General features: G+C 32.2%; 1 protein-coding gene across 1 annotated transcript; it reads left to right on the top strand.

Annotated features, from left to right (window-relative positions):
• The first annotated feature begins 22,134 nt into the window (after nucleotides 1-22,134).
• On the top strand, nucleotides 22,135-22,770 carry LOC108462659 (uncharacterized). Its single transcript, XM_017762581.1, has one exon. The coding sequence runs from the start codon at nucleotides 22,135-22,137 to the stop codon at nucleotides 22,768-22,770; it is 636 nt and encodes a 211-aa protein (XP_017618070.1).
• Nucleotides 22,771-23,194: the final 424 nt, after the last annotated feature.

Here is a 23,194-nt window from a genome sequence, read left to right as displayed (position 1 = left end):
TACTTGATCTATGTCATTTGGTTGTGTTAATATATGTGATCAGGGATGGATTTAGTTACGATATATGTAACGAAAGTCGCCTTGGTTCTATGTTAACATAATTAATGGACTAGATTATTCGGAATACCTTTTGGATATGATAGTAAAATTTTTGAGCTGATAAGGTTATATAATGACATGTAATTATAGAGTAATTAGCATATATATGTGTGGTCCAAGTGGGAGATTGTTGGAAAACATGGGCATCACATATATAATAAGAATAATTACATGTTATTATTTATTATCATGATAGGTTAGCATGAATTAAAAGTGATCTAATTTGGTTAAGGTTTATTGGGTTTTAATTATTAAATAAAGTATGGGCCAAATATGTGTAGATACTCTAGTAATTTAGTTCTAATCAATTTCTAATTAATGATGGGCTAATTAAAAATTAGGGTTGATGTGCCAATGTTATATATATTAGAGTTATGGTCCCAAATTACACATAAAGTAACTTTTTAAATATATCATCTTTAGAAAAGAGAGAGCCACATTCTCTAGATTACTTGTGTGCTAATTTGGAAGATCAAAACCCAAGATCCGTAGACTTAAAGAAATCGATGAATTCAGGTATGTTTCCGCATTTAATTTTGTTCTTAATTTATTCTTGATTATTTGACATGATACATCCTGATTTACAATTTTAATTTTATATTTTAATTTTATTCTTAATTTATTCTTGATGATTTGATATGATAAATCCTAATTTATAGTTCTAATTTTATATTAAATATTATTTACGGTTCTAGCAGTCTCTATCGAAAGTTTGGGATTTGCTTCGGATGAACATATATTGGTCTTTGGATAATGGTGGAATGGTGAAATTTTGGTATTATGTTTGGGTGCCTGATGTGGGACCTCTGTGAAATCAGGTTGCGTTTAAACATGTTTGTGATAACCAAGTGTTCAGGATATGGTGAATGTTGATGGTAACTGGAATTGGGGTTCTTTTGCACATCTTTTGGATAATTTGGTGCTTCTTAAAATTGCATTGATTCCCCACCAAAAGTTTGGGTTCGGACAGTGTATTTTTGGTAAGTTTACGGTTTGAGTAGCTTACAAGAGCCTGGTTGTTGAATCTTTTGAACCAAAAGATACTTGTTGGGGTCTAATTTGGAAGCTAGCAGCTCCACAACGAGTTAGTCAATTCTTGTGTCTCGTTGTAAGTGATCGTCTTCTTATTAATTTTAAGAGAAGTCGAAGGGGACTCGTTGATGCTGCTACTTGCGCAATCTATGGTAATGCTGAGGAAACAACCATTCATTCGCTGAGAGATTGTTATTGTGCACGCGCTATATGGGGACGTTCCGTCCCTTCAAGAATGCAAGGAATATTCTTTGGAATGGATCTTCGACCGTGAATTTTGATTTCTGTAGTATTCAGTGGGGAACATTGTTTGGTATTGATTGCTGGCGTATTTGGAAACAAAGTAATGCTGTAATTTCTAGAGAGGAACATTGCGATGTTGATAGCACTATCGCAAGATGTTGGGGCTGAGCGTTGGCAGTTACTAAATGTGATGCTGAAGTCAAAATACGAAGTTCTGTGCCTATAAAGAGGGTATATGAAAGCTACCAACATCATGTTATATTAAAATCAACTCCGATTGAGCGATAATTGTTGATGGCTCAAGAGCAGCAGCGGGTGGAGTTCTAAAGGATGCATATGAAAATTGGATTGTTGGCTTTCGGCGTCAGATAGGAGTAGCGTCTGTTATGGACGCCGAACTGTGGGGAATCTTTCATGGACTTTCAATTGCTTGGGATCAAGACTTAAAGAAAGTTTAGGTGGAGTGCGATAGTTCCATAGCAATTGAGGTCTTCAATAATGGAGCTCATGTTTCAAATTCTATTGCGTAGCTTCGAAACATTAATGAGCTTGTTTGTCGGTGCTGGTAGGTGTGGATATCACATATTTCTCGGTCATCAAATATAGTTGCGGATATTATAGCAAAGAAGGCTATTGGCATGGATTTGCAGCTGCAGATATTTAAGACCTTGTATCTGTTATCTAGTTTCAACTTATTAAGGATTCTAAAGACCATAGCTAAAAAAATTAAAAAATTTCCTCTCATTTTCATTCATCTTATCACTATAGTTTGGAAGTTTTGATACGGTGATACAACAAAGAGAAGGTACAAAGGAGAGAGTGGTGATAGCCGATTCATCTAGACAAAGTGGAGAGTTGAAGGTTACAAACTGTAAATGTGAGGAGAGTCTTAAGATTGAGAGTTGAGGATAAGTTGACAAAATTTAGGTTTAGTATTATTGGAGAGTCGTTCCTTTCTTCATTATTTATAGGGTATTTAATGGTAAGATTCCCGTATAAAATGGTGTTAACGTGTTGGCCTTGCATTCTAGCCATCATTATAGTATGCATGGGATGTGTGTCTTCGATGGGATGAAGATGTTTATGATGGGACAGATTCTATATTTGTTCTAACTTGATAGTATAAGGTAGTTGAGCCACGTGTGGTGCTTAATGACCAGCAACTTCATGTTCCCAATAAAAGCTCAATTGCCTAGATGTTTGTTGGTACGCGCTTGTCCTGATGGTCGTTTTGAGTGGGAAGTTTAAGGGGGACTTTCCGATTTTTCGATAATTGGCTTATTGTTTGTGATGTTCTTCTGGTTTGCCATGTGTCCTTATGCAAATGAAAATATTAATTTTTATGCATTAGGATAAAAATGATCATCTCTACTATTTTCTTTTCCTTTAATATTTTTTCTACCAAATATACTTGAGATTTATTTTGTTTCTACTTTTCCATTCAACCAAACACATATTTAAAACTTCCTCTTTAATACCTCAAGGGAAAAGATTGAAATTGTGGCAATCACATCCATAATTAATCATATAGAATGGATAATTTGAAGAAAACAAAGTGTTGGGTTATGAACTAAATCTAAATAAAAAGTATATTATTATTTTGGGAACATGCAGATTGGATTCCTCTTTTTCGTTAGCCTTTGGTTCACTGGTAATGGACCTTGAAACAGCCACCACTCTCAGTTCAGTGTTGGCCACAGTTTTCTTGTACGCCGCGGTTCATATCGTGGATCAAATACGTTTCGGTCCACACATTACACTTGTAAACTCATCCTGGGATTTCAATACTAACCAAATGAAACGTACCCCATTTTGTTGTGCTGGTTGGTGATGATGGAAAGTATTGCATAGTTGAAATGAAAAAAAATCAGAATTGAGGTGACCAAAAAAATCAGATCTTGGTTAAACTCAAAATTGTAAGAGAATCTTTTTGGGGAAGAATTATATGATGGCTGGCATATTTCCGGGCCGCACCATGGCTTACTTGTGAAAGAAAAGGAAAAAGGAAAATATGATTACGCTTGGTTGAATACTTAAAATTTACTTCGTATATTATAAAATATTTTAAAAAATTTATATTATTAATTATCTATATTTATTTGATTGTGTTGGTGTCGCTAATTAATCGGACTCTATTTTAATTGATAAATTATTAACTTCCTTTTTATATAGAAAGTTTTACTATTATGATAGTGTATGTTTTATATAAAATCAATAAAAACTCAATCTTAATGAGATTTGAACTTTTGACTTAACGAATATTAAACATTTAAGTTTATTATTTCAGCCAAAAATTCGTTTGATTTTTATATAATTTTTTTAGAATAATGATAACTCATATGAAGGTTATTCATTGAGAAAGCAAACACCAAATCAATAGGCTACAACTTAAATTCTTTATATAGAATTTTAAAGAATATATTTATTATATAATTTTTTTACTCACATTATAAATGTTTTGTAGTCTTATATATTTATAATTAAATTTAAATTAGAATTTAATTAAAATTGAGTAAACCCAATTCCAAAATATCTCATCTAACACACTAATTATATGCTTTTTAATTTCAATGAACTTGAAAATCTTTTGGGGAGAAGCTATGTTATCTAAATGTCATTTATTAGTAAAACACTTTAAATTTTTTATGTTAGCTTGATAGTCAGAGTGTTTATTATCCTAAGTGTTGCCTAGATGTTTTGATAGTTAGAGTGTTTATTATCCTAAGTGTCGCCTAGATGTTACTGTTAAGACTTAACTCTATTAGTATAATTGATCAAAAGAAAAAAAAAATAAAACACCTTATGAATTATGAAAACTCCTCCCTCTTCCTCTTGCACTATCAGTTGACTATTAATTTATTTTTGGTCATCTTATCCATTGTAATAGAAAAGTTTATTAGATATTGAAGGATACATCATTGTAGGTACCCAAATTTACCCGGGCCCAGAATTGTTACTCAGCCCAAACCAAAAAATAAAAATAAAAGAGAAATATAAACTGAAATCCAATTACAAGAACAGCCCAATAAACCCAAATCAGACAAAAAAAAACCAAACTAAAATTAAAATGTCCATTTAAAACCCAAAGCCCAATTCCAAACCCAACAGACTTAGCCCAACTAGCTCAAAACTATTAAAAAACTTAGGGGCCCGATAGGCTCACTACCTAAACTAGTTTCAGCAAAGCTGAAACCCTAACCCCTAGTGCGCCGCTCCCCCACGTGGTGTCGGCACCTTCTCTGCTGCAATGCTGCCACCGGCCTCCTCCACACCTCTGACAGCACCTGCAAAACCAAAGGAACAAGTAAAACAAAAGCAGAGACAACGGCAATAGTAGCAAACAGAAAACAAAATAGCAATAATATATTTTGTAATTGGCTATAAAGCCGAAAACAAAACCATGTAAAAGGGGGGTTCTTTAAAAGGGGGGTTCTTTTTGGAGAATACAATTAAAAAAAAAAAGAGAAGTTTAAAATAGATTTAAAAAACCAAAGGTTACTGTTATTCATTTTTTTTCTTTCCTTTTTATTTTCACTTTCATTTTTTTTCTTTTCGAATACATTTATAAATGCTTTTTTCTCAAAAATAGTATATATATTTAGATATAAATATAGCAAAAAAAATATAATTTGTTTTACCTTTTTGGAGATTTCCAGCCACCGTGTACGGTGGCTTGCCGTGTGAAGGACGATGACCGGTCCGTGGCAAGGTATCTAACCGAGCTAGGCCAGATTCAAAAGGGGAGAGGGAGTTGAGAGTAAATTTTCTATTTTTTATTTTTTGGAAGGAGGGTTAAAATGAAGTTTGAGAAAAATTTTGGGCTTATATAGTATGTGTGAAACAGCGTTGTTTCACCTAGGCCATTTAAGGGCCAAAACGGCACCGTTTTACTAATGCCCGTCCGACCCGACCCATACCCGCCTAGGATCCGCGTGTTTTTAGATTGAGGGTCTATTTGCGCCCTCAGTTCTTCCGCTTTTGAGGTGGTTCTTAATGTGGTCCTTACCTTAGTCTTTTTATTTTTTGAATTTGCCCCTGAAGTTTCTTTATTGTTTTATTTTGGTCCCCAATTAGACTGTGCATTTTGGGGGCACGGGTTAATTGCCTATTGGGTCCTCCCATATTATTCGCGCGTTCATTTAAGTCCTAGTTCGTATTTCATTGAATTTTATTTATTTAAATTATACCCCAAAATTTTATTCGGATTTCAATTCAATCCTAGTTTTATTTAACCTTTTTAGACAAATAGTTCATTTGTTATTTTGTTACTTGGTTATTCATTTATTTAGCTATTTGTTTTGTTTATTTAATTTTTTTAATATTTCGTTTTCTTTATTATAATTGTTTTTTTTTTGGATATATTTTCTTTTGTTTTATCGTTGTACATATTTATTTTAATTTTTTATTATTATTAGTATTACGTTATTCTTTTATTATTATTGTCTCATTATTATTTGTAGTAGCAGTATTTCATTTATTTTATTTTGCTTTCATTTTTTTAACTAAACTCTTTTTGCTTTATTTGTTTCTCTACCTTTTATATATATATATAAAATTTATGTTATTATTATTATTATTATTATTATTATTATTATTATTATTATTATTATCATTCATTATCGTCGTCGTTTACATTTTTATTATAAATTGTACCCTAACTTCATTCATATCTTAATTTGGTCCCTATATCTTTGTGCGTTTGCTATTTTATTCCTTAAATCTGCTTTGATTTCCTTTTATTTTAAATTCACCTCAAAAGTTCAGCTAAGTTGCATTTTAGTCCCTAATCTATCTTGTTTATTTATTTATTTGTTTATTCATTTTAAAAAAAACTGTTTTATCATTATTATATATTTTAAGTTTTGTTTATATTACTTATTTTATTATTTACTTCAAGTTTTTACATATTATGTATTTTAAATCATTTTAAAATATTACTCATTTTAAATTTGTATGTATATTAGTTATTTTAAACTATTCGACGTATTATTTATTTTCAATATTTTCATATATATGTTATTTATCTTAAACTATTTTATATATATACCTTTCAAGTTTGTTATGTATATAACATATTCCTTAGAAACGTATTCTATTATATATCTTGGTTATGTAAGACTCTTTCATATATTGTTGTCACCATCTATATATTATTTATGTTAATCTTTTTCCTCATTGTATGTATATTATCAACTGTAAGTAGGCATGTTTTGTTTTTAAAATATTTTATACATTATTTGATCCAAACTCCTCTTTCATAACATCTATTTTAATAATCTTTCATATATTATTAATTTTATTTTATACAAATTATTTCAAATCTTAGCATGTGTTATTCATTTTAATTTCTAATATAGTTTTTAAATTGTTTCATATCATATTGGCTCCTAGCTTCCGCATTGTTTCAGTATGTTATATGTTTTTGTTTTCGTATTATTTCATATATTATCACTTCATATTGTCTATTAGTTTTTTTGTTGCTATCTTAATTTTATTTATCTATGTTTGACAACTTGTTATAGTTTTATTCTGATTTGTTTCTTTAATTAGTTATATTTTAGTTTTCATTATTTTGATTATTATTGTTTAGATGTGAGCTCATTGCTATTGTGTGTATGTTAACTCGTTTTTTTATTTTTATACTATTTCCATTCATTAATAGAGTTCGTTATCCATGTATATTTTTCCATGTTTATTCGCCTTTCATTCGCAATTGTCGCATTGTAATTTTCAATTTATTGATCCGAAATTCATGTTTCTATTTCATTCCAAGTTAAATTAATGTATTTTGGGGCGACTTTATAAAACAAATGCGAAGTTTGGTGTTTAGCAATTCGATAGATCGTGCCTTAATGTGCTGGGTTTCGATCTTTCGTTTGTTTAAATAATCGAATTTCCCTTTAAAACTTCATCCGCGTTTTCTAAACCTTAAAACAAAAGCGATGTTTGATGTTTAGAAATTCAAGGAATCATGCCCTATCGTGCTGGGTTACAATTTCTCGTTTGTTCAAAATGATCGAATATTCTTTTGGAATTTCACTCATGTTTTAAAAATTCTTTAAAACGAAGGCAACGTTCGAAGTTTAGAAATTCGGGGAATCATGCCCTATCGTGCTGGGTTGCAATTTCCCGTTTGTTCAAATAATCGAATATTCCTTTAGAATTTCACTCATGTTTTCTAAATTCTAAAATAAGGCAATATTTCGTGTTTGAAAATTTCGAGAAATTGTGCCCTACGTGTTGGGTTTCGATTTATCATTTGACCGAACGACCGAATATCATTTTTATAATTTCAATGCATAAGTTTTGGAAATTATGAGATGATTTTGGTATCGAAGATTTAAAATGTCGTGTCCTACTGCTGGATGTGATATTTTATTTCTTTGAAACAAGAGAATCTTAATATCCACTTCAAGTTATCCAAATATTCATAAAAAGGGATTGTATTTTAAAATTTATTTTAAAATTTATTTTAAAATCTTTTTAAATTTTGACTTTAAGACATTAATTAATCAATTAGGTACCAATTTTGGGCGTTACGATGGTGCTAATCCTTTCTTGTACGTAACCGACTCCAGAACCCATTTTCTCAAATTTCGTAGACCAAAATCGTTGTTTTAGTAATTTAAAATGTTTTATTAAAATGACTAAATTACTAGGTGATCCGATCACACCTAAACAAAAAAGATTGGTGGCGACTCCCAATTTTCGTTTCCATTTTCAAAACCAAAGTCGATCCCCGATTTTCAAAAAAAATGGTTTCGACAATCATTATAGAGGAATTATTTATAAAGACAGTGTTTGACATGCTTAAAGCTTTTGTGCTCAAATTTCTAAATTCTTTTTCTTTCTTATTTTTTTCAACGGTATCATTGATTGGAAACTGTAGCTAAAACATTAATTTTTTTTTGCATTTAGCACAATTAATTATTAAATAAAAAATATTAATTAATAATAAAAATAATGCCCTTGTTTTTAAATGTCTTTGCAAAATGATTACAAAGCGATCCAAAGCAGAAGAAGGGAAAGCAACCGCAAAATTTCAGCATCCAAAATTCTTTAAAAGGGTATAGCAAAACCTAGCCACCAATGCTGCGTTGTTTAGCTTTCTTAAGCTTTTTACTTGTTAACCCACACCCTCTATTTTGTTCATCAATAGCTTTCCAATATGAAAATGAAATCCGCTAATTTTGTCAATTGAATTATTGATAAATGGTGATGTGCAATGAATCGTATGTAGACTTAACAATTTCTTACCTTACCTTACACCTCTCCAAATCACATATGACAATTATTTCCCAACAACATTTTTAAAAAGATATAGCAGAGAAAGTTAACGGAAGGACTGAAATGAGCAACTAAATTAATTAGAGGGACCTGCATTTATAAAGGAATTAAATCTGTACATGGATTATCCTTAGAATTTAATCTTTCGAAATTGTTTCACAATTAAAAAAAAAATTACCAAAATTATTTTTTTGTATTTTTGTGGGTTTGTTTAATAGAAAATAATTTGGTGTACAAAAATATTTTACCGGTCAATAAAAATAAATCTTTTTTCTTGAAATTGGCTTACACTTTTAAAAAGCATAGGTCATTTTTGGGAAAAAAACTCATTCATCAATAATTTGATTTTTTATATAAAAATGAACTAAAAATATTTTAAAATATTAAAATATTGATATAAAATACTATAATTTTAATATTATCAAACATACATATTTAGCTATTTATATTTAATTCTATAAAAATTATTAATACAATTTTTATTTTAATAAATTATTTAATTTTACAATTTCAATTTAATAAAAATTTTAATATTTATTTTAAATAATCTTATTAATTTTAAAAATATTTATATTAATATCTTAATAATAAATATATTCGACAATTTAGAAATATTTAATAATACTTTTTCTAGTTTAAATATGAATATTTGATAATATAAATATGTGTGCTTGTTTAAATTATGTTGAGCTTAATTTATCTCTTGAGATCCAATGTGCCATTATCCACTCTCATATATGTAACTTCAAATAAAGTTTTAATTAGACATTATTTATTGTTAAGTTTATATAAGATATTAATTATTATAAAATAAATTTCGGTTGTGACAATGAAATGCTTCTATTTAATATTTCATAACAAATATAATTTATGATGTATTTGTTTCATTAAGAACAATTTAAAAAATAGTTTCAAGAAAATTTATCAAATAAAAATTATTTTACATAAAATCATCAAAATATTAAAAATATCAATTTTCTAAAAAATATTTATTTTTCGAAAACTGTTATCACATTTTAAAATTTTTGTTTTAATTAACTTAACGGTAAAAAGTCTTAAACTTTTGTTTCAATTTTCAATTAATTTTATTTTGAACAGTCAATGCTCAAATATGGACATTAATTTGCATGAATTTGAGATTTGAACTAAAATATTTAATTTGTTTTTATGATGGGAAAATTGATTAAACTTAACATCTACTTAACAGCTGATAACTAATTAATTAAGACCAATTTCGTCTCTTATAAATTTTCCTCTTTAAAATTCAATTATTTAAATTAAAATTAAAATTTTTATCACACGAGTGTACGTGTGAAAATAAAAATTTAGAATATAGATATGCATTTTAAAAACAACATAAAATAAATAATGAAATGTATGTGGTTCAAAAGTAATTAATCATAATAACAAATGAAATATGTACGATATTAAAATAATTCTTTTAGTAAAACGAAATGTACAGGCATAAATGCATCATATTAATAACACTAAATGTATTACAATTTTTATCTTGGTGTTGTCATCAATCGTGAGTTACTGTCAAGTTGAGTTGTGGCACCAACTTAATTAACAACATTATTAATATATATAACTAGTAGATATAATAAATTGTGGATGTTAAAATAAAAATGTATAACATATATTAAAATGAAGCCTTGGTTGAATTGTAAATTTAATGTTTAACCAATTCAATCGCAATGGTTTTAAATCTTAGCATATACATAATTTTATTCATCTTATAAATTTGATTGACTCGTGACACTACGTCAATTAGAGGTAAGAATGATGCAAAAGGAGGTTTACCCAAGAATATTAAAATTTTATAACATGTTTATGACATCAAATGTAGGCGTGTAAGAATCAATTTACGGCTTTAGATTAAAGCCTCATACTTATTTGCTTTAATAATTATGACCAAGTTTGAATTAGAAAGTAAGTACGGATATGCGTACGTGTATACTTTAGAGTTTTTTTCTTTATATTTTTAAAGAATAATTTTTTATTATTATATCTAAATATGTATGAGATATAGACATTCAAAAAATTGGGTATGATAAAGAAGAAGAATGCATATAAACATATAGCTAGCTTGCATGTGTGTATGTAACATGCATGAAGATGACATCCACATTCCCTATCATGTGAATAGCAAGAAAAAGGAAAAAGGGAATTGCTCCATGAGGACTTCATTTTCTTATCATGATCATTTCGCTTTTGTGGAAAAGTGTTAGAGATTTGTTCAAGTCAAGTCATCCATGTACTTGTAATATTATTTCGCAAATTGATGGAACCTTAGAATCTTAGAAAAAAAAATCAAACCAACCCTAATCATATTTTTCCAGGTTTTCAGCATACAGCCCTAAGCTGTTGTGCATGCTTTTGTTTTGGTATTTTTCACGATGACAAATGAATCTTTGATGTCAAAAACCAACTTCAATGATAGTACTACATGTATGATATTAAGCAATTACTGAGAACAGTAAAAAAGTTAGAATGTCGATATTAAACCCTAAATATGTTTGCTCTATAAATCAATTAAGTTAAATTTCATGGTTTTAACATACAAAATTTTCTTTGCTGAATTTGGTTTAATGTATTATATCAATGATTAAACGTTTGAAGAAGGATAAAACCAACAACACAGTTTGATGCACAATAGTAGAGCTAAAGTCAAAATTGTTGATAAGGAAAGCTCCGGATATTTATATAAAATATACATGTTCATAGGTCTGATTTAAATCAAATATTAAATTTGTATTAGATATTACAAGTATTTAAATTTATTTCTTACCTAATTAATATTTAGATATTACTTTGTATTAGTTTACCAAAATAAACTAAAATGTTACTACATTTATAATTAAAATTATAAATCCTATAAAAGAAATCAATTTTTTAAAAACAACTTTGAAAAATTTTAGAAGACCAAACACAAATTATCCCTTTTTTAACATTAATTATAATATTAAAATAAAAATTTCAAAACTCAAATTAGCCCTTTTTTTTTTTTACAAATTTTAGAGAGTCGGGTCACTTCTCCACAATAGAACTTAGGTAAAGAAATATTGAAAGAAAAAGTAGTTTTCAACATTCGAAAGAAAAAGTAGTTTTCAACATTCCAACTCAAAAACGTTGATATGATTAAAAAGAAGGGGCAAACTATCAAAATAGTCACTTTTATTTACCTCAGGTTATATTTTAGTCACTTATGTATGAAATGTTACCTTTTAGTCACTTATGTTAACGTGTTGTAACATTGTAGTCATTGAGTTGTTAATTGTTGTTAATGGTGTTATGGTAAGCTGACGTGGCATGTTAAATCATCATTTCAAACAAAAATTTTAGGTTAAATTATATAATTGGTCCCCATGGTAAGCTGATATTGTTTCACAGATTCTTCAAACGAGCTCTACACTCTCAATGACTAAAACGACCACTATACGAAACTTACCCAAACCAGTTTAGTTTCATTCTCCCTTTCTCTCTTTGGTTCATCCATGCTCGGCTTCCAATTAAGCTTGCCTGGGAATATCCAATAAGGTTTAGATTAATTTTATTGTGTGCTTTTTATTCATAAAAAAAAAGGAAATGAATAATCTACACCATTCTGTAAAAGTTTGGAAACGGAAAAAAATTGTTTTGAACATAAAGAATTCAATTTATGCTTACATTTGATTAAGGGTATGATTTTTTACATTGATTAGTTAGATCCAATTTTAATTTCAAAATTAGGTTATATGCTAATCGAGATTTGATTAAGAATAATTAATATTCAGTTTTTAGTAAAATTCAATTTAGGAATTATGTGAAAGAAACAATTTAGTTTCTTTTGTGGGCAAAGATTATGTTTCTGTAGTGAAGAATATGAGAAAAGAGAAAAATAAAGGGGAAGAAGAAAAGGAAAATAAAGAAATAAAAAAAATTAAATTGTTCAAAAAAATAAAAGTATAGGGACCAGTTTTAACAAATGGAACACATAGAAAAACTACATTAAAAGAAATGGAGAATGAAGGAAAATAGAGGGAGAATGAGAAGAGAATGGAAAATAAAGAAAAAAAAAAGAAATTTCAAATAACATAAAAGAAAAAAAATTAAATTACTCAAAATGAAAAAGAAATATAGGGACCAATTGTTTATTTTAACCTAAAATTTCCATTTGAAATGATGATTTAACGTACCACGTCAGCTTACTGTTACACCGTTAATGACAATTAACGCTTAGTGACTAAAATATTATAACATGATAACGTAAATGACTAAAATATAACTTAAAACAAACAAAAATAACTATTTTAATAGTTTACCTTAAAAAAAGTGTTATATTTAAATTTTAATATATAAAATTAAAATTTGTGTATGGGTATCAGATGCATCATAAATATAATATGCATGCCAACTAATAATCATGCAAATTGTGACATTGTCGAAATCTGTTGGAAAAGTGAGTAGGAAAATTAGGCCTTTCTTGTGGCGTAATGCAGGGCGATAGTGTGGATGTATAATAACTTGCTTGGCACCAAATGCCAACTGTCGGAAAGGAACGGATGATAGCAAAGAAAATTTTGTAAAGACAAAGCTTATATGCCAAAAGCATCGAAATGCATAATTTTCCTATCCAATTTGAGAAAGATAATGTGTTAAAATACCTAAGAAGTAAGGACATATTTCTAAGGTATTCTTCCATCTTAAAGCAAATGGAGCTATCATTAAAAGCAAGGCCTGATAACTACATCCAAGAATATAGAAAAAAAAAAAAAAACAATGGCAAATAGCTCAACTTGAGGTGTTCGATGGTCAATTTTCTTGTTTAATTGTTATGTTGTAATTCCATGGGTTAAAGTTATTGAATTTAATCTACGGAAAAGAAATATTGAATTTATGCTATGTTTGGTTAGAGTATTAATTTTTAAATTAATCACAATTTATCATTTTTAGTCACTCACATAACTTGTTTGTGGTAAAGTGGAAGAGAACTTTTTGCTTATTTTGAAGAGGTTTTTTTTTTTTTTACAAGAGCGTTTACCCATCTTTCTAATTGCATGCTTAAATTCGTACTAATTTTTCTTTATCTTATGCTTAACTATTTGTTGGGTTCAAATTGATATATTACAAACAACACAAGCAGTGCCAGAAGTAGTGCAAGGCTAGTTCCAACTACTTTAGGCACAATAACGTTAAGTGCAAAAAAATAAATAACATAAGAGATGTTTATACTATTTGATTTCCTTATATAAGCGGGACCTTAACCAGAGAGAATATTCACCTAGTACCTTATACAACAAGTGAATCCAAGCTCTAACACTCACCAATGTAGACTAATCATGTAACACCCTAATTTTCTTATTTCTGTTTCTGTATAATTATGACACAACTGTCTTTCTACTTTAATGGTTAAGTATTCTGGGTATGTGTGAGAGGTTTCAAGTTCAAGCCCTATTTTTAGCAAATTTTGGTTATTTTTAGATCCAAGCTTTGTCCCTGTTCAGTGGGCTTTTATTTATTTACCTGTGAATTCATATCAGAATGAGCCTGCTGGTTCGAGTGGTAAGAGAGTCAAGGTGTTGGAGGTTTTGTGTTTGAATCTCTGCCTTAGCAAGGGTGTCAATTTTTGCTCGAATATCTATTAAAGAGTTTCGATGGTGTTGGATTTCTAAGGAGTTAGGAGTTAGTGGGTTAATGTGTTAGTGAGTTAGTGGGAGTAAAATTAATGATTTGGAATTTTTTTTTTTTATCCATTGTTTTTCAAAAAAAAAAACCTCTTTTCCCAGGAAAAAAAACTGACATTAGTCTTTTGTTTCTCTGTCATTTTCTTCTTCCTATTCCCCTTTTGGTTTCAATTCCTTTTTTGTTTGCCGTCACACATTTGTTCTCGTTATTTCGGTTTTCATCGCACATTCTGGTAAGTGGGGCTTTGCTATTCTGTAACTTGTGTTTTTTTCCAACATTGATTGGGGTTATACGGTTGTTTTGACAGCAGCAAATCAGGAAGATCGTGATTCTACTCTTGCGGAATCATAGTCAATCGTTCGGAGTGTTGGGGCAAGCGATTAGCTCTTGATTTGAACTATGGTTGGTTTTCGAGTTTTTGGTTTAATCATGTGTTAAGCTGGATTCTAAGCTTTGGTATGTAGAATATAGGTTCTGTGGTCTCGGAATTGTTTTTGCATCTAATCAATACCGGGTGTGTACCTGAAACACGAGAAACTAAGTTTCGACAAAAGCCAAAAATGGCCGCTGTTGATGCCACACGAGTTTAGGGTCTAGGCACTGAAGAAGCTAGTGGGAACCTAAAGATACGAGCCATCAGCAATATCCTCATCTATTCTGATCAGGTAAATTTTGAGGACAAAATTTTCTTTTAGATGGGTAGAGTTGAAACGCCCCCCAAAAACTATATTGTTGTTCTGTTAAATTGTGACACACAAATCTGTATCTGCTCCAGTGGTTAAGTGTTCTAGGTGTGTGTGTGAGGTTCCAGGTTCAAGCCACAACATGGGTAAATTTTGACATTCTTATGAATAAAAGCTCAGACTCTAGTCAGTAGGCTTAAGTTTAAATGTTGGTAAAATTATATCAAAATGGGCCTACTAGTCCGGTGGTTGAGTGGAGTGTTGGTTGTGTTAGAGCTCTTGTGTTCGATTCTCTGCATAAGTAAGGGGATTTAATTTTAACCTTGGTTGACCGGAAGTGTTTGAATGGAGTCAGAATTCTGATGAGGCTGGGGTTTAATGGACGGTTTTGGGGAGCAAATTTAGGGATTAGGGGGTGATCATTGGGTTTTTATTTTTTTAATTTTTATTCTTTTTCTTTTTCTCAATTTTGGTTTTCCCTTCTCTTCCAAACTGCTGACGTGAGTTTGGCTATCATCTTTCCCCTGTCTTTTTGATCTTGTTCGACCAGAAAATCTTTCATTTTCCTTTAGTCTCCTTATCACGCCTCTCTACTTTGCAACGAATAGAGCATTGGGCGCGTGTTGGTAACTGTTGTTCTTGCTCCCTCTTAACATTTTCTGGATTAGAGATTTAAGGGGACTTTCTTTTGGTTGTTAGGAATTGATCAAGGGGCTGGATTTCTACTTTTCGACCAAGGGTAAGTTTCAATCGTTCCTTGGATGAATACTCTGTTTTGCATTCGGGTTTTTGTTTGGTTGTTAAAATGATTAATCGAATGTATACAGATTAATTTTAGGCTCGAGATTACTTGGAGTTGCTTAGGCGTCGAAAATGATACAGGTGTGTACACGAAAACATATAAAACTAGAAACGGCAAAAGCCAAAAAATGAATCTGTCGATGCTACACGAGCGTGTGGTCGCCCATGTGGTAGGCCGTGTGACAGCACACGGGTGTGTGATCGACGAGCCAGGTCATGCGTGCAAGACATGGGCACATAACACGGTCGTGTGATGGCCGGTGAGGCCATGTGCGACACACGGGCTCAACCTGTTGGGTTGTGTGGGCCATACAGGCGTGTGGGCCCACATGGGTAAACCACATAGGCGTGTAGAATTCTGGGCCAGGCCGTGTGATCCACACGGCCAAGGCCAATTTGGGCTGTGTGGGCTACACGGGTGTGTTGGTCCACACGGGCAAGCCACATGAGCGTGTGAGCCCATTTTTCTAAAATAGTTCTGTAAGGTTGCACGGGTCACCCAAGTCGACTGTAACCTACTATGGGGTCGGTAAGTGTTACTTAGACCCCTATTTATGTGATCTGATTATATAGTGTCTGACTGAGCATGATATCTTTATTGAACTGAATGTATGATCGATTATTTTTATGTTGCATGTCATATTTGTATGTTGCATTGCATCGGAGAGGGTTAAAGATATTTCGGAGGAAGTGTCTGAAAGGCTTTACGCCTGTTATCTGGCAACTCAGCTGCATTATTTTATTTATGTGTTGTATTTCGGAACAGTATGGTGTGTAGGGATGGGTGTGTTGGTTATATCCCCACATGGTGTGTAGGGTTGGACGAAGATGGTGTATAGAGGCTGGTGGGAAGGATTCTGATATTCTGTGCTGCATTTGTATTTGATTGGGTTAAAGCCCAAATTTATATCTGGTTCTGCATCTGAATGGGCTAAGGCCCGAATTGATTCTGTAATGGGCTCCGGCCCTAGACTGCTTATTTCTGACTTCTGATTATTAATATGTATATTTGATATCTATGGGGATTACACACTGAGTTGCGAAACTCACCCTTTTCTGTTTAATCTGTCCAGGTAATCCCCAGCACTAGGCGGATCGGTGTAGCGGAGGACTCGATGTGGCCACAAGTAATAATTTTAGACTAATTCTATTGGTTTTTTTCCGGTTTTGATTATTTATTCATTTGGGGATTTTTTTTTAATTTTGGACTTTGGACTTTTTACCTTTTAATTTTGGCTTTTGAACTGTTGACAATTTTATTACTAATAAGCACGATTTAAATTCGGTTTTTTTTAAAACAAACAGTTTTCCTAAAATAGAATGTTTCCGTGAAAGAAACGTTTTAATCACAATAAAAACTATGTGTTTTTACTCCGTGGTAAAACAAAGATTAAGCAACTGGAACAGTTTCACTTGTCAATTTCATGATCAAAAACACCCTCATGTAACATCGCCAGATTCGGCCATAACGTCCAGGCCGGGTGTGGGGTGTTACAAAGATAATAAGTAGAACGACCGATCTTCCTATGCCTTGACCCGATCATTCTTGTGGATTACCTACAGTTCAATCAATAATCAAAGTGAGTACTAGTTCAATGAACGTATTCAAAATACAATCAATAGAATTATATTCACAGAAATAACTTCTCAAGCATATGCATAATTAGAACAAAGAAGGTATAGTTCAGTTTAACAGAACAGATGTTTAGAAGAATTATCACTTTCAGATTCAAAACAGATCAGATTCAAATGCATTTTCCTACCCCCATCCGCTACACACCGTCTCCATCCAACTCAACACACCACAATAGGTATTTAATACCCATCTAACCCTACACACCACAAAGTGTCAGTATGACACATTTCAGAAGACTTGCTGCGTAACTGCTGTACAGATCATGTTAAATACCGAATTCAATTGCAATCTTTATGGCAAAGCCACTGATTCAAATTAGATCACCACATTCAATATACAATTCCCAGCCCAATGCAGATACATAATTCAAGTGACAGTTAATACGGAAGGTTGTACAACTATTCATATACATATCAAAATCATACAAAATGTACATTAATATCATAACAATTTCACACACAATACGCATACATATATTCAGTACTCAGTCTAATATCACAGAATAGCAGTTTATACAATTCAATACAGTTCATAAGAGCTCCACAGATGGCCGGCATTTGTTTCAAACGACGTATGCAGCGCAAAGGAAAATTCAGTTCCTGATCTACACGTCCGTGTGGTTTCACACAACCTGGACAGTTGGTCCGTATGGCTTCACATGGCCCAGCACATGCCCGTGTGCCTACCTATGCGTCTCACACAGCCTAGCACATACCCATGTCTTTTGCCCATGTGGTCCTAATACAAAAATAGTGAGTCACACGGTCGAGTCACAAGCCTATATCTCTAGCCTGTGTGTCTATAAGTCCTGATCAGTGAGTCACATGGCCTAGACACATGCTTGTGTCCTTAACCCGTGTGCCTCTTATTCATGAATAGTGGGTTACATGATCTACCGCGTGACTTGACAAACAAATGTGTGGTTTATACGGCTTACCACCCGGCCTAGTACATGGTCGAGTGGTGTCAACAACCATGTTTTTTAGTGTTAGAAATTCGCAGAAAGTCAAGTTTTTGGTCCTTACATGAAGTAATTTTGAAGTAGGATAAATGTAGAGGATTATTAAGACCTAAAATGAACATTCAATAACCAATCAAACAATAAAAACGACGAAAATGGCATAAAATAATACTCGACCAATTATGTCGAAACTTCGAAGCTAACTTCCAACAAAAGCAACGCTTACCAAAAACTCGACAGAACTAACTCGAAACAGCACAACGAGGATCACTTCCCTCAGTATTCTCACCAAAAGAAAAAAACCAACGAACAATTAGTAGAGAATTCCAGGGAAACAATCTTAGAAACCCAATTTCTACACATAAACAAAAAATCAACAAAAACTTCGCGAAAACACAAGAATTTACGACAGTACTTACATAGAGTCCAATGACACAATTGACAACTCAAACCCTCAATTAGTTCTGGAAACCACTTCACGAACACAATCAAAAAGAAAAAAATAAAAAGAAAGAAGAAACAGGAAATGAACAAAAAAAAAAAGAGAAATGAAGAAAGAAAGTAATACGCTAACTTTTATTTTAACCATCAATCAGACTTCTAGCATTTAGCAAAATATTTGTAACCCTTATGCCGAGACTTGAACATAGGACCAGAGAGAATATAGAAGCTTAGCCATTGAACCACTAGGCTCATCATTGACACAAATTTGCATAGAATTAAACTTAAGTCAATGGCTCAAGATTAGAGGTTAATTTAAAATAAATTAGCAAAACTTCCTAAAGGCACTACTCAAACCCCTAACCTCAAACACATACACAAATCACATAGCCACTAATACAAGTATTTAATTACAACGAAATTCAACGGTTAGGCATTCAAATTTTTAGGTGTTACAACTCTCTCCCCCTAAAGAAAATTTCAGCCTAAAACTTTACTTGACTCAAACAAGCAAGGAAATTATTGACAAATAGACTCTTTGAGTTCCCAAGTGGCTTCTTCAGTGCCATGATTCAGCTACAACACCTTAACCAGAGGAATAGATTTCTTTCTCAGTACCTTAATGTCTCAGTCCAAAACCTGAACAGGTTTCTCCTTAAAAGTCAAACCCAATCGTAACTCAACCTTATCAATAGGGACAATGTGCGACGGATGTTAACCGCTTCCATTTCCACAGAGGGATCTTAACTGGCTGAAGCAACCCAGAAGGCAACTGAGGTTCAGCCTCAACCTTTTGACATGTCAGACAGTGAGACACAAAGGTATCCACTTCTCGTTTCAAACAAGGCCACCAATAAAGTTCTCAGAGCTCTCGATACGTTCTATTTACACCAGGATGCATAGCATAAGGGCTGTTATGCACCTATTGTAGAATCGATCACCTTAATTCTTTGTCGTTAGGCACACAAATTCGACCTCTGAAACATAAAACCTTGTTGCTATTCAAACTAAAATAAAAAGTTTTACCCGAATCCATCTGACGCAGGCACTAAACTAGAGACTCATCACTTAGTTGTTTAGTTCGAATATGATCGACCCAATCTGATTTAACTTGTAGTTCAACTAGCAAACTACCATCCTCGTACAAACTCAAACAAGTGAACATTACTCTCAGACCGGTCACTGCTATACGGCTAAGGGCGTCGGCTACCATATTAGCCTTACCGGGATGATACTCTATCATGCAGTCATAACCCTTAAGCAACTCCACCCATTTACGTTGCCTAATATTCAACTCCTTTTGAGTTAACAGATATTTGATGCTCTTATGGTTGGTGTAAATGATACACCTCTCACCATACACTTAATGCCTCCAGATTATCAAAACAAATACGACTGTAGCCAACTCAAGAGCGTGGGTAGGATAGTTACCCTTATGTGACTTAAGCTACTGTGACACGTAACCACTTTACCATCTGCGTCAAAACATATCCTAGACCAACTTGTGACGCGTCACTGTAAACCATAAATTCTCGGCTCGATTCGAGCTGAACCAAAACAGGAGCTTGTGTCAGAATAATAGGTAACTTGATGTGAATGATATAGGTTTATTGTATTTAATTTGTGGTTAACTTTAGTAGAATAGTTAGATGGATTAAATAGGTAAGTTTAGGTATTTGGGTATATATAGATGATGTTATATTATGTTTAAAACATAATTTTGACTTGTTTTAATTGTTTGTTGGGATATATTAATGTGTTAAAATGTTATCTTTAGGTTGATATCAAAATGAGTGAGAAATGTGGCGTTGAAATGGCCTATTTTTGTCCACACGGCCTGAGACACAGGCATGTCTCTTCACCGTGTGAGCCAAACAGCCTGGCCACACCGGCTTGTGTCTCCTGCACCTGAGAAAAAAAATTTTGAAGTTTTGCGAAAAATTCTCTGAGTTTCCAGCTTAGTCTCGATTTGTTTCTAATGTGTATTTTGGGCCTCGAAGGCTCATACAAGGGACAATATGAGTAATTTATGATTAGTTTCTGATATGTAGGTTAAATGATATGAAATGTTTGCATTTGATCTGAAAAGTTTGGTAACGCTCCATAACCCTATTTTGAGGATAGATAAGGGTTAAAGGTGTTACAACGACACCCACAAGAACTATGTCCATGACTACCGCGCGAACTTATAATATCAGTTTATCTACAACATCAGAAGTGCATAGATCAGTTCAAAGCCTTTATCACAATTCTCCTACCAGTTCATATCAAAATGTTTAATCAAAGAACAATTCAATCACTACAGAGTCTCAACTAATCACAATAATGGAACAAAAATACTTACAAGTTTAGTGTCAGTGGCTCGGTCATTTATAAAATCGGATCAACACATCAAATCACACTATCCAGCTTATTTTGGTAGTTTTTGAAACGTTCAATATGGTTTATATGGCATGTATAGGGTTTGTGTGCATTTAATCAAAGTTTGTCTTGTGTAAATGTTAATACTTATTATTTTGCTTATATAGATGTTGGGTTGAAAATGAGACATATTAGTAATGTTTATGTGAATGATATAGGTTTATTGTATTTAATTTGTGGTTAACATTAGTAGACTAATTCGATGGATTAAATAGGTAAGTTTAGGTATTTGGGTATATATAAATGATGTTATGTTATGTTTAAAACATGATTTTGACTTGTTTTGATTGTTTGTTGGGATATATTGATGTGTTAAAATGTTGTGTTTAGGTTGATATTAAAATGGTTGGGAAATGTAGCCTTGAAATGGCCTATTTTCTTTCACACGGCCTGGCCACACGGGCATGTGTCCCCCGCACTTAAGAAAAAAATTTAAAGTTTTGCGAAAAATTCTCTGAGTTTCCAGCTTAGTCCCGATTAGTTTCTAATGTATATTTTAGGTCTCGAGGGCTCATACAAGGGACAATATGAGTGATTTATGATTAGTTTTTGATATGCAGGTTAAATGATATAAAATGCTTGTATTTGATCTGAAAAGTTTGATAATGCTCTATAACCCTGTTTCAATGACTGATAAGGGTTAAGGGTGTTACATTTAGTGGTATCAAAGCCATAATTTAGTTGATTCTTGGGCTAAACGTAGCGTGTGAAATGTCTAGAAATACATGCCATATAAAGTTGTCATAGTGTGATGTGTATGATCCGATCTAACCTTTTTTTTATTGATTGTAAAGATGTAAGACAAATCTAAACATGATGACAATGATGAAGTTAATAGTAGAGCATAGACTTCTGAACATGGGATGAGTAGTAATTTCCTGATTCCTCAGGCTCAAGAACAAGAACTTAAAAACATGTTCTTTAGATATATGAACCAGTGGTTTAGTGAGCTCATGCAGGGAAGAAATTCGGCTCAGCAACCTCCACCCCCTACTGTACCCCTTATAATGCCTCTAGTTGCACCTCCACCTCCTTCAGTGTATGTATCTAGTAAACGTACTTCGATTGAAAAACTCAGAAAGTATGGGGTTGAAGAATTTCGGGGTAGGTCAGAAAATGATCTAGTTAAAGCTGAGTATTGGCTTCAAAATACAATAAGGATCTTTGAAAAAATTCCTTGTTCCCCCGATGATTATTTAAGATGTGCTATTTCATTATTAAAAGAAGAGGCATATAACTGGTGGTCGACAATAATAGCTGTAGTACCAAAAGAGAAAATTTTCTGGGAATTTTTCCAAACTAAATTTAAGAAGAAATATGTTGTAAAAAGGTATCTAGATAAGAAAAAGAGGGAATTTCTTGAGTTCTACCAAGGAAATAGATCAGTAGCTGAGTATGGGAGGGAATTTGTATACCTCAATAAATATGTTTGGGAAATTGTGCCAACCGAAGAAGAAATGTGCATCCGATTTGAAGAAGGGTTGAATGATGAAATCTAAATGATGATTGGAGGCACTAAAATACGAGAATTTGTTATTTTGTCAGATCGTGCACAGATGATGGAAGAGGTGTACAACCGAAAAATGTAACGTGATAGGCGAAATCGAGAATTTTACAAAAGAGGTTCTTCTAAAAGCATTACCAACGAAAAAGTCTAAAGATGATTTCAGTCGAGCTATCTCAATGCCTGAATGTTCGAATAAAAACAAGACGATTCAATAAGATTTTGGGGTATTTACTAGACCCACTGTTAGAGTGGGTAGTGTGCAAAATACTCCTAAGCCCAAATACAAATACTGTGGGAAATACCACCCTAGAGAGTGTAGAAGTAAAGTGGGGGCTTGTTAAAAATGTGGAGCAACTGATCATTTTATCTGAAATTGTCCTCAATTGCAAAAAGAGGATCAGGCCAAAATAATGCCA

Source organism: Gossypium arboreum, chromosome 13, assembly GCF_025698485.1.
Source record: "Gossypium arboreum isolate Shixiya-1 chromosome 13, ASM2569848v2, whole genome shotgun sequence".
NCBI classification, from domain to species: domain Eukaryota; kingdom Viridiplantae; phylum Streptophyta; class Magnoliopsida; order Malvales; family Malvaceae; genus Gossypium; species Gossypium arboreum.
Note: the sequence above shows the minus strand (reverse complement) of the source record. Positions and strands in the feature narration are given on the sequence as shown.